This window comes from Melitaea cinxia, chromosome 13, assembly GCF_905220565.1.
Source record: "Melitaea cinxia chromosome 13, ilMelCinx1.1, whole genome shotgun sequence".
Lineage (NCBI taxonomy): Eukaryota > Metazoa > Arthropoda > Insecta > Lepidoptera > Nymphalidae > Melitaea > Melitaea cinxia.
Genome location: NC_059406.1, coordinates 1,285,249 through 1,302,534, shown reverse-complemented (window position 1 = coordinate 1,302,534; position 17,286 = coordinate 1,285,249). Strand labels below are relative to the sequence as shown.

Here is a 17,286-nt window from a genome sequence, read left to right as displayed (position 1 = left end):
TTAGACAGATTTTTAACTTTTTAAAGCCAGGGTGTGGTCCGACTCTGAAGGTTTTATTAATTACGTAAATTTTTTTGCTAATTTTTGCCGAGGCTGAGTTATCGACGTATGATTTATCACGTAAGATTTTTTTTTGTACTTAATTTTTTACCTTATTTCTATAATTATATTTATTTACAAACCCATATATAATGATACCCTTATTGGAAAATAATATACACTAATTTTTTTTAATTAATTTGCTCATCCACGTATTCTGCAACGTTTATTAGAACCTCGAGCACAGAATTCGTGACCAGAGTGTCATTTTTGGGTTTGAACATATTAAGAATGTGCTGTAGAATAATTTTTATTAATAATTGTGTTTGCTCGCAAACGAAAAAAAAACCGACTTCAATTACATTGACAAGTAATACAACGTAGATTCATGAAAAAATAGTCAAGCAACTACGCGTTATCAAAGATTACTCAAAAATTAGTTATCAGAACTCGATAAAATTTATATGTGGCCACATGATAAACATCAGCTTTTGATTAAATTAAAAATTATCAAAATCGGTACACCCAGTAAAAAGTTATTGCAGATTTTTGAGAGTTTCAGATCCTGGTTTCCTTATCATGGTACCAAACCAGGGATATCCCCTTTACAACAAAAAAAGAATTATCAAAATCGGTACATCCAGTAGAAAGTTATGCGGTATAATACAACGTAGGTCGACGAAAAAAGCGTGAAGTAAAAACGCATTATTAGATATAACTCGAAAAGTGGTTGTTAGATCTCAAATAAATTTAAATGGGACCAATTGGCACACACCACCTTTCGATTAAAACAAAATTTGTCGAAATCGGTCTACGCGGTCAAAAGTTCTGATGTAACATACATAAAAAAAAAATAAAAAAAAAATACAGTCGAATTGAGAACCTCCTCCTTTTTTCGAAGTCGGTTAAAAAAGGATATAAAATCAATATAGGATACCTAAGCTAAAGTTACTGACACTGTTCTTATCGTGTTGTGTTTAACAATATCTATTATGTTAATTTTTTTTTTTTTGTAGACAGAATTTTACTGTAAGTATCATATTATGTGTAATCATTAACAGTGATAAGACCGTAGATTGTATTTTTAAGCTAAAAAATAAGTAATTAAATACGATATTTATTAAAAAACAATATGGGCGAAGGCAGCACACTTGCATCCATTATACGAAGACCATGTACATCTTTTACTCTGAAAAAAAGCGAAAATTCGTCGTATTACGTCAGCGACAAACGCGACAACGTGCAAACAACGTGCGACATGTGACGCGAAATAATGCGACAAGATTCTGCCGCGAAAATGTCAAATAGATATTAAACCTAAAGATCATTCTACGTTGTCACTTTAAATCATGTCATATGAATTGGTCGCGACAAAAATATTACTAGTCAAGAGTCAGTGCTCACTAAAAATGTGTTTCAACGTATTAATTAAATGTAAGACGCATTTATTTGAAATTCCTTATTTTATTTATCGATTTCAATAAAAGGAGGATGTCGCAATTCGTCTGTAATAATTTTTTTATGTCCGTTACCTTACACTGATGATGATTATTTTTTAATTGAAAGCTGATACTTATCATGTGGTACCATTTAAATTTGATCGATATGTAACGAGTACTTTTTGAGCTATTTGTAATAATGTGTATTTAATTGACCCTGTAAAGCACCGAAAACCTACGTTGTATTACTTTTCGATGTAATTAAAGTCGTTTTTTTTTTTTCGTTTACGAGCAAACACAAATATTTACTAATTAATATACACACACACTACAGGTATACGGCCGTCTGGTATACTTCGACTAGAATTTTTTTTTGTCTTCCTTAGAAGGACCGGACCGGGCATGCCTGATCTGGACCGAGTCAGGATAAGATGAGATTTTCTGATCGGGTCCATGAAATGAAAAATTGACCGCTCCAGCGGAGTTTGAACCCGCGTCTCCGACTGACCGTGTCGGCGCTCTAGCCAATTAAGCTATGGAACGATGTACCCGCTGGATCGAAATTTTCGATATGATAATTTTTACGGTTCGCTTAAACCGAATATAATAGAAAATACAATAAAATAAAATTGAATAAACTTGTAATATTTTTAATAAATTAAAAATCGTTAACATACTATATATATATAAATAACACACTAAGTATATATAAGTTATAATAGTTGTTTATTGTTAATATGCTATACCATTATATTTAAAGGCGTATATTTTATTTATAATGTTACTAGTTGACTTTGCAAACGTTGTTTTACCACATATGTTATTAACCCCCCTAATCCCCCTCCCCCCTGATAATTTCGGGGTATGAAAAATATATGTTCGATTCTCAGACCTACCCAATATGCACGCAAAATTTCATGAGAATCGGTCAAGCCGTTTCGGAAGAGTTTTTAATTACAAACACCGCGACACGAGAATTTTATATATTAGATTTTAAATTCATTTTTTATAAAAGAACTTCTTATATTTCTTGTCTACCTTCCTATTTTATGTCTACCCTCCTATTCCACATTAACTATTTTCTTGTGCCAACTCATTTAAAGAAGGCAATGAAATTAAGACACAGAGCTTTTTATTAGATACTACTATGCGCGCGTTGCTACGCTTTTTTTTGGTCGTACCAACTCAGAAACTTTGTGAGCTCATGCACAACATTTTGCTGAAGATCATGACATGATCAAATGCATAGCTTACGATTCTATAAAGGACATACAGACGAACAATCATTTATATATATTTATAGATACGCTTCAGCCTGTAATGTCCCACTGCTAGGCATAGGTTATTCTCTTTCCCCGTGTAATAGAAGGATCATAGCTTAACCCATCACGCTGCTCAAATGCGGGGTGACGTATATATTCCCTACTATGAGTAACGATCGCTATCAGGTGTACATGATAACAACCGGGACCGACGGCTTAACGTGCTCTCCGAGACACGGTGGGGGGACCCACAAGGACAGCACAAACAACCAGACCACGGCAAACATCTGTATGGCCAATCCAAATGTTTGTCATGTGCGGGGATCGAACCCGCAACCCCCAGCGCAATAGGCACAAACCAGTGCTGTGACCGTTGCACCAACGCGGCATCTTTATATTTATAGATAAGTTTACTATATTGTGATTCTGATAAACATTTCATATATTTTTGTCACGAACTACCCCTATCCCCACCTTAACGTCTGACTATATTATGGATGGCCTCTTATCAAGCTGCTAGTAAATTGCGTAAATATCTAAATTAAAATTAAAGTATATTATGCAGTACGTTTTTTAATAAATATTAGTCGAACCAACGCCCTCTGTAATACAGTTTTTTTTTTATACAAGTAGGTCGGTAAATAAGCGCACGACTCTCCTGGTGGTAAGTAAGCGAATAATGTAATCTATAACCGCTTGCAACCTAGAAGTATTGCAAGCGTGTTGCTAACGCTATCCCCCTCCCCACCCCAGGAGCTCTTTTTTTGTGCATACATCATTTTTTTTCTTTTTTTTTTTTATAAAACCTACTTCTAACCACAACAAAAAAAGAATAACTTTCTTACCTTAAGGATATTAAAACATACTTGCCCTAATATAAACATAAAAGTATTCCTTATTTCTCTAACATCAATGAAACAGTATCATTTCTACGTGACATTGGCGAAATCATCTGTGCTCATTGGGCACTACTGAAAGCCATTCACCTAAAGAAGAAGAAGAACATCATCATTATTACTTGTCAAAGGTACTTGATAATACTTTGTGTAGTTTCAGCGAGTTTGACATTGTTCAGCTTTAGGCCATTGGATCTTGGTCTCTATTTCTTCAAACAATTTTGTCGATAGCAATCTTCACTGCGCGATTTATTGCTAAATAAAAACTGAAGCATCCAACGCTAAAAACAATGATAGGCTTACTATTTTGTATCCTATTTTATGTTTAAATCATTTGTTAAACATTAATTATGGCATACATTTGTTTTCTTTTTTAATTCAATTTTTACTGTTATAAAATTATCATTGTTTTATCTATACTAATATTATAAAGAGCTCAAGTTTGTAACTTTGTTTGTTTGTAGCGGGTAATCTTCGCGAATACTGATCCGATCATGAAAACTCTTTCACTAACAGAAAGCAACACTATTCAAGAGTAATATAGGCTATATTTTATTGTGATTGAACATAAAGTCGAAGAAATGCGGTCGAGATTAGTGCTTTACCGGCGTGCGCTGAGTACGGTTCAGTAGAGTCAAATAAATCTCTAAATATAATTCTAAACAATGGACCTGATAAACTTGTTAAACTTAGTACTAAAAAAAGTACACAACATAATTGCATCACAAAAATAATTAACGCAACACGAAGTGTGCACGGGTCGGCTAGTTTTAATACATATATTATTAGTACATTAATACTAACCAGTATAATTTTATGCATAGTTATTAACAAAATAGTCGTAGTAAATAATCATACTTTTAAGGTCATTTCGTATCGGTGTATATTTATAGAGTTCTTATAATTATTATTTTAATTTTTTAAAAAACTAAAAATAGAATATATATTATAGTTGATTTGTCGATTATGATTAAGGCATCATGAGACTGACATATTCAGCCTCACTGTAGAGAGTCCCAATAAAAATAACAATAAAAATGTGTGTGTCAGCTCCGACGCTCAACTGGAGTTTACTCCCTCAGATCGACTGTCTAAATACATTTAACACCTAGACTCGGGGTGGGAATCGAACCCACAACCCCCGGAGCAGAAAGCAGAGTAATTACAAACTGCGCCAATGGGCTAATCAATTTACAGATAATAATTGTATAAATGCGTACATTAAGTATCTTGCGTTTTCTTTCAACTTTAAAAAATAGAAATAATTGATCCTTTTTCTATGAAAAAATTAAAGAGGGGTGATGTATATTTATGAAATGTAATTTCAAACTGCTTATTCAAAATATTACAGCATAGATATTGCTTAATGTGACTATTTAATGTTATGTTCATGTCGCATTTACTAATTGTAAAACAATATATTTAAGCTAAAGTAGGCCTTAGATGTAACTCCCAGTCTTCTTCAGGTGTTATTCCAACCAATCTCTTGGATTCATCCCACAATCTTTTCGTTAAAACTGGGTCATGAGCAAACCAAGAACTGTAAAATTCTGCACAATCACGGAAATGTTTTCCACTAGCATTTGATACTCCTGGATCAATTGCCAAAAAGACAGGCATAGCTGCTGTCCGCACTGGATCTCTTCCAAATAACATAAGTACACCATTTAAAAAAGATCTCCAAAAAGTATTATTAGAGTGTCTAAAAAACTTCGACTTAATCAAACCTGGATCCATACTATACACATTCACACCACTGCCTTGAATCCGCTTATTCATTTCCACTGTAAATAGCACGCTAGCTAATTTCGCATTGGCATAATATGTAAATGTTGGAAATCCAACGTCATTAACATGATCAAGATCTATGTATCCCAAGAGAATAGCTAGCGAAGAGACATTCACTATTCTACTTGGTGCTGAAGATTTCATCAAAGGATACAATAGAAAAGTTAACAAAAATGCTCCGAAGTAGTTCACTTGCATCATCAAATGTAAGTTGTCACTCGTAAGGCGATCTTCTAGGGCGATAGCTCCAACATTGTTGATCAGAATATCTAATCTGGTCTCGAAGAGATACATCTCGTGTGCGAGATTACGAACAGATTTAAGGGATTCGTAGTCCACTGTACGTGTAACAATATTTTCGTTTCCCGAACTTTTGATGATTTCTGCCTTCGCATCTGATAATTTAGCTGAACTGCGACTGGCAATGATGACTCTCGCGCCCCGCTTCGCTAGTTTCTTCGCTGTTTCTAGACCGGAACCCGAAGTAGCTCCAGTGACAAGCGCTACTCTACCGTCCAGATGCACATCATTTTCACATTCAATGAAATCGTCCAAAACACGCATTATGCTATATTTCAATGAGAGTGTCTAAACAGAACGTCATTTCAAGACTGAGCCAGCGTCAGAACGCGATCCAAGGTAAATGTCGAAGGAAAATATTTTAAGGTCAATGTAAATATTTCCACGTCTATGTGGGTGAACGTTGAAATTATTAGAATACGTAAAAATTTACATATTAACTAATGCTCGCGGCTTCATTCATTGTAGACATTTATTATATTTACGAATAATGGTTAAAGTAGTACCAAATATTTATCTATACAAATAAATAAAACTGGAGTGTCTGTTTGTAACACGGTACATATACAAAAATAACATTTTTTACAATTTTGTCTATCTGTCTGTCTATTTGTTCCGGCTAATCTCTGAAACGGCTGGAGCGATTTTGGCCGAACCGTGACTGGCAGATAGCTGATGTAATAAGGAGTAACTTAGGCTACTTCTATTTTAAAAAATTATTTATTTTATAACTGTGCGAACTGAACAACTATTTTTTTTTAATTCCACGCGGACGAAGTCATGGGCATAGCTAGTGTTAAAATAATTTAGAACCATTTTATATAACTCATTTATGGTTTGACTCTCGAGCTCTAGAACTACCAAATTTACGCAGAACTAAATTAAACTATATAATAAACAGCAGGTCTACTCGAGCCATTTTTAGATAATTTCTGTAATACGAACTAGTTGCCTAAGATAAGCCTAAAAATTAAATTTCATCCTTCCTCAAAAGTCTTAGGCTTCCGATGTACACACAAACTTTTAAAATATGAGGTGTGAAAATTCCATTGAGTCTGGAATACTTATTTACTTATTTAATTTTAGCCAATGCCTAACCGGGTCTTAGAATAAGGGTTAAATATTTATAATTAGTAAAACAGTCTGAAAATAATGGTTAATCCAAAAAAAAATTAGTAGTTATAGAGACTGACCATAGAAGTGAAAGCTTACTATCTTAAAAATATTAGCATATTTATTTAGTAGTCACTATTGTACTAGTGAAATGGCAGTGGGCAGGTCACGTTTCGAGATACACAGACAGCAGGTGGACAATTATCACTACAAAATGGAAATCGGCAAAAGAAGGATAGGGAGACCGAAAAGACAGTGGGCAGACGATATAACCCAATTATTAGGAAAAGACTGGCCAACTATCAGCAGGGACAGAGATGAGTGGAAAGGACTGGAGGAGGCCTTCACCCGAGGAGGGGTCCATATCCAATAGCAAAAAAAAATTAAAAATAAATAAATAACTTACTAACATTTAGACAATAAGCAAATCATTTATAACTACTACAGTAAGCAAAAATATTAATAACTAACCAATAACTAACAAACATTCGAAATAGAAATTAAGGATAAGGAAATAAAGGCTTTTTTATTTATTTTTTATCTTTACTTTTTTTATTGTACTGGTCTGTAAAAAAATTAATTTATCTCTTGACGTATATTCGTGGAACTAAGCTACTTCACCAATTAGAAACGATAGCACCGGCGTGAGAAATTTTTTTACTGTCGCTCTTTCTGCCTTCTTCTTGCTTTTGTGCATAGTCATCACTTCAGCCTATCACAGTCCACTGCTGGACATAAGCCTCCACAAGTTTGCGCTAAAATTGGCGTGAACTCATGTGTATTGCCCATAGTCACCACGCTAGGCAGGCGGGTTGGTGACCGCTAGTCGTACTCCGATTTCCGAGGGTTTCCCTCGATTTCTCTGGGATTCCATCATCATATCTTGGTTTCCTTTTCGTGGTACCATACTTGTAATATCTGCTTTCCAACAAAAAAAGAATTATCAAAATCGGTTCATAAACGACGAAGTTATCCTCGAACATATACGGCCGAATTGAGTAACCTCCTCCATTTTTGAAGTCGTTTAAAAACTCTGTGTTGCTTTAAAAACATTAACTAATTTTGTATTATTAATATAATCAAAACCAAAAACTATAAAAGACCTACGACACTATTATTTCTATCATAAAAACACCACCATTTTTCTATAATAGTCTTGTTTAAGTTGACATATGTTCAGTAAAATTATTCGCCTCAAAATACCTTTGCGCACCTCATTACATACATTGTTTATCACTAGTACGTTCAGTATTTCTTCTAATATGCGCTCCTTACGATGCATTCCACGATATCATCACAGTCTCACGCGATGAATATTAAACCTAGCGTTCAAAATGATTGACAAGATTGTGGTTCCTAAGACATTAGTTGAAAAATTAATATACCGTCAATGAGAAACTAAAATATTTGGGTTATATAATAATAATGTATGTGGTAAATACATGGCAAAGATATAATTATAATAAAGACAAAAAGAAAATAGTGTAATTTATCATAAAGCTAATTTTTCTTATAGAATTATTTTATGTCAGCCCAATAACAGACCTATTAACTGATATTAAGAAAATACTATCGACGTTAGCAGCATAAATGTAGCCAAACTCAACGGATTTATTGTTGTATCGGGGGTATCTACACCAGCACAAACGCCAGTTACTTTAACACCAACGAGTCGTCAAACTTCGTACCAAACAACACCATACACATATACAACATTGTCGTAGCCTTTTACGAATATCGTCTGTAATATATTTGTAAGTTTATTTAAAATATATCTAATTCTTTAGCGTGATTTGATAGAAAGGTCATAGGAATGCACTTTGTTTGTTTGTGGTGCGCAAATCATTATGTCAGTCACACTCGTCTCTCTTCCGAGTCAATTACGCAAATGACGTATGGTGCAAAACATAAGCGCTTTTTGAAATATAAGTCCGTAGACTGACCAATTTATGTTTATTAGTTATGTCATCATTATCATCATTACAGCCTATACAGTCCACTGCTAGACATAGGCCTCCACAACTTTACGCCAAAAATAACGTGAACTCATGTGTTTTGCCCATAGTCGCCACGCTGGGCAGGCGGGTTGGTGACCGCAGTATTAGTTATGTAACTCTATTATTTTTATTATATTCTTTTTTTTATTACTACAGTACTTATTACATAGTATATAATTGTATAATGTTTATCATTATAGCCCCAAATTCTTTGGACGCTTCCTAAAGCGCTTGTACTATATCCAAAGTTCGTTCTTTTAACTAATAGACTACCCTTATACAACTTTATTTACTTGCTTAAAATTGCTGTTATTTTGTTTGTAATTACAATACTAGACCACACGGATATTTCTTTTGTTTGTAATTCCAATACTAGATCACACGGATATTTCATATGTGTTTTCTCCACTTTACACGTCATTACCCATATAATGAAAGAACGAATGAATAAACCAAAACTGCATGTACTTACTGTACGTACACTATTATCAAATTTAATTTTTGCCAGTTTATTCCAAGAACTAACTAAACTAACTGACTAAGGGATAACAAGGTTCCACAACCACCTTGGAACTTAAGAAGCCGACCGATGGCGGGATAACCATCCAACTGCTAGCTTTGAAATACACAGGCCGAAGACGGGCAGCAGCGTCTTCGGTGCGACAAAGCCAGTACTGCGGTCACCAACCCGCCTGCCCAGCGTGGTGACTATGGGCAAAACACATGAGTTCACGTTATTTTTGGCGTAAACTTGTGGAGGTCTATGTCCAGCAGTGGACTGTATAGGCTGTAATGATTATTCCAAGAACAAATAAAATCGCTCCCGCTTAATCTAAGATCGTATAGTATCGCTTTCACCTGTGACATGTTATATTAACCAGCTTAAAGGATTCTGCAGTGAAACTGGAAAGTTATTTTCCACCGTCCACTACACTTCACGCATCACAAATATTCTAATACTCGTAATATGGTTTTATTTGTAATGCCGACGTGTCGCTGCCACCGTTCACCAGAAATAAACATGATGGAATAAAATCGGATTACACATATTGTTTTCTAATGTTTACGCGAATTTTACTCATTTAATAAAACACTTTTTTCGGATTTTATCGCGGTTTATTGTTAACTTTTGATTCCCGACGTTTCGGATACTTTACAGCAACCATGGTCACGGGAGGACTGAGGTGTCAGACGTCCCAACGTTACAAAGTTATTCGAAACTACCCGACATACATCAATATCTTATATAGTCCTATCTACGCAGAATGTGCTAATTGAGTCTTTAATCTGTGGTGAATTATGCTTGGTTTTTGATTTAATTATATTAATAATGGGGTCCCAAGCAGGTGGTAATTGCCAGCCATCTTCTCTATTGAAATTTGGATGTTTTTTAATTTCAATAGCCTCACGGATCATCCTTGGTTGGAATCGGTGTTCTTTTGCGAGGATCTGTGGTTTATCGAATCTAATATAATGGCTAGCTGTGTCTAGACTGTGTTCACAGATTGCAGACTTAGTATAGCGACGATGTTTTAAGTCAGCTATATGTTCCTTAACGCGAGTTTTGATCGATCGTTTTGTTTGTCCTATATAAGAGAGACCACAGTCACAATCAAGCTTGTATACTCCTGCATCTTGTAAGGGTATATGACACTTGACAGATGGTAAAAATTGACTTATCGTTTTTGACGGCTTGAAAAAAGTTTTTATAGAAGCTCGCTTTAAGATGAAGCCAATCTTGTCAGTGACCCCTTTCATAAAAGGTAGCACAGCAGGTACTCGTTCGACGGTGGCTGGTTTCACACGTTCACTGCGATGAGGACGCGGTACCCGAAGCTTGTTGTCTCGCAGTACTTGCTTGACATGTTGAAGTTCGGTCTCCAGGTGTCGCTCATCGCAGATCCCTCGTGCTCTCTGAAACAAAGATTTACCCACGGTAGCTAACTGTGTAGGATGATGGTGTGATTCGCCGTTTAAGTACCTATCCGTATGGGTATGCTTTCTATACACTGTATGGCTTAAGGTATTGTTGGGATTACGGATGACTAATACATCTAAGAAAGCTAAAGATTTATTTGCCTCCAACTCCATTGTGAATTGAATTTTGGAATTTATGGAGTTAAGATGTTGTAAGAATATGGATACTTTATCAGATGGTAATATTGTGAAAGTATCATCTACATACCGTTTGTAGAACCTGGGTGTTATGGGCGAGGTACGCAGAGCAGTTTCCTCGAAGTCCTCCATAAATATTATATATTATTATATATATATATTATTATATATTAATATAAATTATATTAGATTCGATAAACCACAGATCCTCGCAAAAGAACACCGATTCCAACCAAGGATGATCCGTGAGGCTATTGAAATTAAAAAACATCCAAATTTCAATAGAGAAGATGGCTGGCAATTACCACCTGCTTGGGACCCCATTATTAATATAATTAAATCAAAAACCAAGCATAATTCACCACAGATTAAAGACTCAATTAGCACATTCTGCGTAGATAGGACTATATAAGATATTGATATATGTCGGGTAGTTTCGAATAACTTTGTAACGTTGGGACGTCTGACACCTCAGTCCTCCCGTGACCATGGTTGCTGTAAAGTATCCGAAACGTCGGGAATCAAAAGTTAACAATAAACCGCGATAAAATCCGAAAAAAGTGTTTTATTAAACGGATTACACATAGTCTATTGGTACTTATATGTCAGAAAATTGAATGAAGTATTCAGTTTCAATTATTGTTTTTTTTTTATATTATTAAGAATACGTGAAGCAAAACTTTGTACCCCTTTTTACAAAAATTGTGTAGACTGAGGAGTGTGAAATTCACACTCTTATAATTTATAAACAGAAGGAATGCAGATGCTATTTTTTTTAATTATCCATAAAAAATAAATTAAACTGATAAAAAAGTCATTATACACTATCATGTCTTTGACAAATACACGCGTATATACTTTTGACATCAGAACCTTAATAATGTTCAATCTTATAACTTAAATTAATTAAGGTCGTATTTCGACCACTGTGTGACTACTAATGTTAAGATAATCTGTGGCAAATGTTTTCGTACCATCACATAAAATTTAAAAAAAACCGTTATTTGTTTTTTTTTTTTTCGTTGATATTATTTCTATTCCGAACTCTAAAAGAAAATTTAAGATATGTTTATGCCTCAAATCTGTAATAATAATCATAAAGCTAAGTCTTGATAAAAAGTTTGACATTTAAAAAACTTGTGGGTGACGAAAAAAGTACCGTATCAAGTAATAATAAGCGGATCGTAGTCTATGGATTCGTGTAACATTAGCAGCCCACGTTGTGAACACGCGTCTCATCCCCAGCAACTCTTACTACTTTCATTACTATAGTAACACAAGTTTACCGGGAATCAATCATTTTTTTTGGTGTGACCTTCTGCAATGTTGACATAATTCCCTACTATACTGTTTCAGACTTTGACCAAGATGTTATCTGGGACTCCTACCTCATCCAGTCTTTTGTTCTCCTCGGAATCTTGGTACAATGAAATTAAAAAAAAAAGTGTGTGTATACTTATGTACGTACATAAGAAGTTATACTTCATTGGTTAGCTAACTTCACGTTGCTAACTTCTTCTTCGTTGTCTAGCTAACTTCAGGGTGTCGGTTTTTTCGTGACGGTGTGCGCGCGCATCGTAAAAATTTTCCCTCATATCTTTTCCCTAACGCGTCAAATGAAGTATAAACTTAAAAAGTTTATTTTTATACTTTATTGTACACCACAAATATATTACAAACAAAGCATAAAGATAGTTACAGACAGTGAAGTACAATGGGTGGACTTATGGCTAATTAGCCATTTCTTCCAGACAACCCATAGATTATATAGATAGATAGAGACATAAAAAGTTTACAAATAATTCTTGCAACACGTCATAGCGACTAATCGACGTTTCTGTGCGCGTCCAACGAGCTATGCTAATCTGTGTACTAAGCATGCAAATCCTGTCAGATTATCTGTTGTCATTAAGTAATTTCGAATTTTAATTTTATCGAAAACACTTCTAGTTTACTTAAGACTTATTTTAAGCTCATACAAATTTTTACAAATCCCCTTCTAAGACAAAAAGTTCTGACTACAAAAAAAAAAAATACATGACCTATATTTATAATATTATATGGTTCTATCAGATTATGTAGCTGTTTGTAAAGTCAGTAAGAAAGTAAAATAAAGCTTTGAACAGAGGAGAGTTTTAGTTTGCGTCTCTCTGGATATATTTATAAAATACTATTGCTAAGTTTTTTCTTTTATAACGTCATATATATTCATAATATTAATAAAATTAACAGTTAAATTATGTATAATATACAAATATGAGTTTATAACTAGTAGCGATCGTTAGGTGAAAGTTATATGACAATCGAAATAGCAAACTATTAACGAGTTCGGAATATTATAGTGATGATGTCATGAAATTTGAAAACTATGTGAAATTGAAATAAAACTAACTATTTTAACCGACTTTAAAACAAACGAAAGTTACAGATTTAAATGTATTTTCAGTTGACACTATTTGAATCAAACTTTAACTTTATAACTAGCTGCCCGGACAGACTTCGTTCTGTCAATAGTTAATAGTAAAAATATTTTTTATTTTTATTTTTTTATAATTTTTTTTATATTAAAAACCTTCCGTGGGCCTAAATGAACATACAAAAAAAAGTAGCCGAATTGGTCGAGCCATTCTCGAGTTTTGCGCTTAGCAACATTCGTTTTTATTTATATAGATAAAGTAATTATACACAAAACTCTTATTGGTGAAATGTTACATTAAAAAAAATAATAACTTTAAAAATATTTTAAATAAAGAACAGATAACTGTATTCAATCAGACAAATGCTAGTTCTAGTACAACTTTAATCAAATTGTAAGTAGCAATAACACAGATGTATTTATATGCATTATTTTTTGATCAGGAAATGTTAAATAACATGAAGTTAATTTTACTAATAAATTAAGTACGCTTCAGCCTGTTATATCCCACTGCTGGGCAAAGACCTCTTTCCCCATGTAGGAGAGGGATCAGAACTAAATCCACCACGCTGCTTCAGTGCAGGTTGGCAGATAATAAAATTAAGTAATGCCAATTTAATTAATTTAACAACTTTAAGAGTGCTTGCTTCAGTTACGTTTGCAAGTGCTATATATTAATAGTTAATGCAGTTTGTTTTTAGCAGTTTATAAAAATGGTATGTAATACGAATGATAGGGGATAGCCTTATCTATATACATATAATAAAATGGTAGGAAAGTCAAAACTGTACATTGAATATTTTTTTAAAGAATACTTGGGGTGTGATCTACAATCGATACGGAAGCCAAAAATATAGTTTCTAGAATTTTTGTCTGTTTGTCTGTATGTATGTCCGGGATAAACTCATAAAGTACTGCATGGGTTTACTTCAAATTTGGCACGAATATTATTAAGAAGGCGGGTCAACATATAGGCTACATATTATCACGCTATCACCTACCGGGAACGAGCAGGGAACATTTATTTCCTCAACGCATTCTGTAACAACGTGTAATCTAACGACGCATATTTGAATGTTGTTATTATGTTAATAACCATGCTATAAGCTAGCTTCATACTATAAATAAAGACATTCTGTAGTATATTTATCATCAGCATTGCACCCGTGCGAAGCCGGGGCGGGTCGCTAGTAAGGTGTAATAACTTGACTTGGGTAGTAAGGTGATGAATGCGTGGCGAGAGAGTTACGAAAAGTGTAATTGGGTGAGGCGAACGTAGCAAGAGAGAGAGGTGCGAGCACACATTTTCTTTCTCTCTTTCTTACATAGCCAGTTACGTTTCGTATATCTAAGACAGGCCTATTGTGCAGAAGGTTTAGTTCTGTCGCGTGGTCTAAAGCACAATCGTTTTTTTTTTTGTTCTTATATAATTATAGTATTGAAATAGATAGAGGTCATACATTTTGTAATTTTTATATGAATACACAAACAATTTGTAGTGAGACAAATCAACAATTAAATTAATAAATGTTTCGAACTCAACAGATCCAGTCGAATGTAAATCCTGTGTTCGAAAGACACAAACTACACCTGGACAAATGTGTGTAAGGTAAACGAATCAAATCAGTAACTTCTAGAACATCAGCCAGTTGTTGGCGAAGGAAAATCTATTACTACAGATGTAACCATGAAACTATGTACTTAAATCAATTTGATACGCTAGTACCTACAGCTAGACAGTATTGCTTAAATCTATAAACTCAGAATGGACACTACTGCATGTAACTAATCAATATTTAATATAATACTTAGTGCTGGGTGTACGAGGTAATGAGGGATATCGATAAAAAATAATTACATCATAATACTGATTCACATAGATCGATTATAAGTTACTGACAGTCAGTTTTAAGTACATACCTGGTATCTGCCAAAGTAACCATGAGTTAAACTTCATATTTGGCCATTGCTTCTATCGGTGTTGGGAGCACCCACTGAGAAATTTTTGGCTTTTATGAAATGACGAAAGTCTGACCCTCCTGGGCTCCCGGTCTATTAGTACCGATATATTAATTTCAAGCTGAGAAATTCAGTTATAACATTCTTTTCCCCACACTGTCACGATTCGTGCAATAATTATTTTAATGTTTGTTTACAATAAACGTTCAATTATGTCATCGTGCCAATTAATATTATCGCCCGATATAAATATTTCGTAATAGATGTTTGTCATGTTATCATTGGTATTCATTACATAAAGGTATATAATATATAAGAGAACCATCGATCGTTACTGTTTTTCTTGATCTACTCAGAAAAAATGGGATACTTACTATGTTTGTGGTTAATCATTTTGAGTTTCTAATATACCGGCACGATTGCCGACGCCTCGGTCACAGGTGCACATGTAACCGTATTTTACGTACTACAAATCATTGTGTCATTGATGACGAAAGGTTAAAAACTTATGATAAGAAAAATTTGTCAAAACTTTCATCGTTACAAAACTTTGTACCAAAATACGTGTACGAAATTCTTTCATATCTTTTATTTTCTAGGCCTAATAATGACAGATTCAATAACGTCAGCAATATGATAAATTTAATTATACTTTTTATTGACTTTCTGTTTTGAACATAAGTTATTAATTGGAAAACTCAACACACAAGGAATATGACATGTTAGAATAGATAAGAATATCACTATAAAACACGTAAAAACGGCAACAGCTTTGAAAGTACTAAGTGTACTTTTGAGATAAGGAGAAAGTTGAAGAATCAAATAAAAATGTTAATATGACAAAAAAAATTGTTCCCCATAATGACTTATGAGTTGGTGATTCTGCAATCACACTCGCCGATCATGTAGTATAATTTCTATGATATAATAATCATTGTTGAATAGTGATGTGCCATTCATCGTATTAATGTTTTAACATGATAATAATTTTATACATTTAAAATCTGTATATGGTTATGGTAATAGCTTATGGAAATTCATATAGAACTGTTAAAAGTGCTTGAAATATAATTATTGTACATAAATATTACAGTTCAGTTGTTATTAAAATCGTTTATGCCTTGCCTTATTTCAGGTAGACATTTTTTTTACTAGGTCGGCAAACAAGCGTACGGCTCACCTGATGGTAAGAGATTACCATAGCTCATAGACGCCTGCAACACCAGAAGCATCGCAAGCGCGTTTCCGACCCAATCCCCAATTCCCCCCAGGAGGTCTGGTCATCTAAAACCTGTAACTTTCAAACTATCTTAACCATATATGTATGTCTTCTAAGAATATTTTTCCTAACTCCGTCATTAACTACGTTTTTCATTACAGCAATTTTATTTCATATTAATTACCAACTCGATATATATATTTCTAATGAAGGAGAACTAATAAGTCAAGTTATATTATTATTTTATATATTATTAAAAAGAGTACCATACGACAGTACCGCAGAATCCCATTACATAAATCACAAGACTTCCGCTGTTTGTTATAAATCTATATTTGTGGCATACTAAGACATACACCAGAAAATTACTCAAAAAAGAGATTTTTGCGTCCGCTAAAACGACAAGAATGTAGACAATTTATAATATTGGATCTCATTATAAAACAGGTTACCGCTTACCAATTTCCGAAATATGAGATTCTTCACAGCGAAATAACACAGACTTTACCGTATTTAGTTAACTTTGCATTTATTATCTATAAAAATACTATAGTTTAGTATTCATAAGCTATTAAATACATATACACAATTTATAAAAAACCAGTATCGATATTATCAAAATACAATCGACGTTACATCACTAGAGAGTTGTAACAGGTCATTGGAAAGTATGAAGCAAAGGTTATGCCATCTATTATAACGACATGGATTCCTCTGGCGGTTACCGGTCTAGTTGAAGATAT

The 17,286-nt window shown here is 33.9% G+C and overlaps 1 protein-coding gene across 1 annotated transcript; it reads right to left on the bottom strand.

Moving 5' to 3' along the window:
- Nucleotides 1-4,940: 4,940 nt before the first annotated feature.
- LOC123659143 (retinol dehydrogenase 11-like) lies at nucleotides 4,941-6,031 on the bottom strand. Its single transcript, XM_045594398.1, has one exon. It carries the CDS (start codon nucleotides 5,986-5,988, stop codon nucleotides 5,059-5,061), a length of 930 nt encoding a protein of 309 aa, XP_045450354.1. The 5' UTR covers nucleotides 5,989-6,031; the 3' UTR covers nucleotides 4,941-5,058.
- Nucleotides 6,032-17,286: the final 11,255 nt, after the last annotated feature.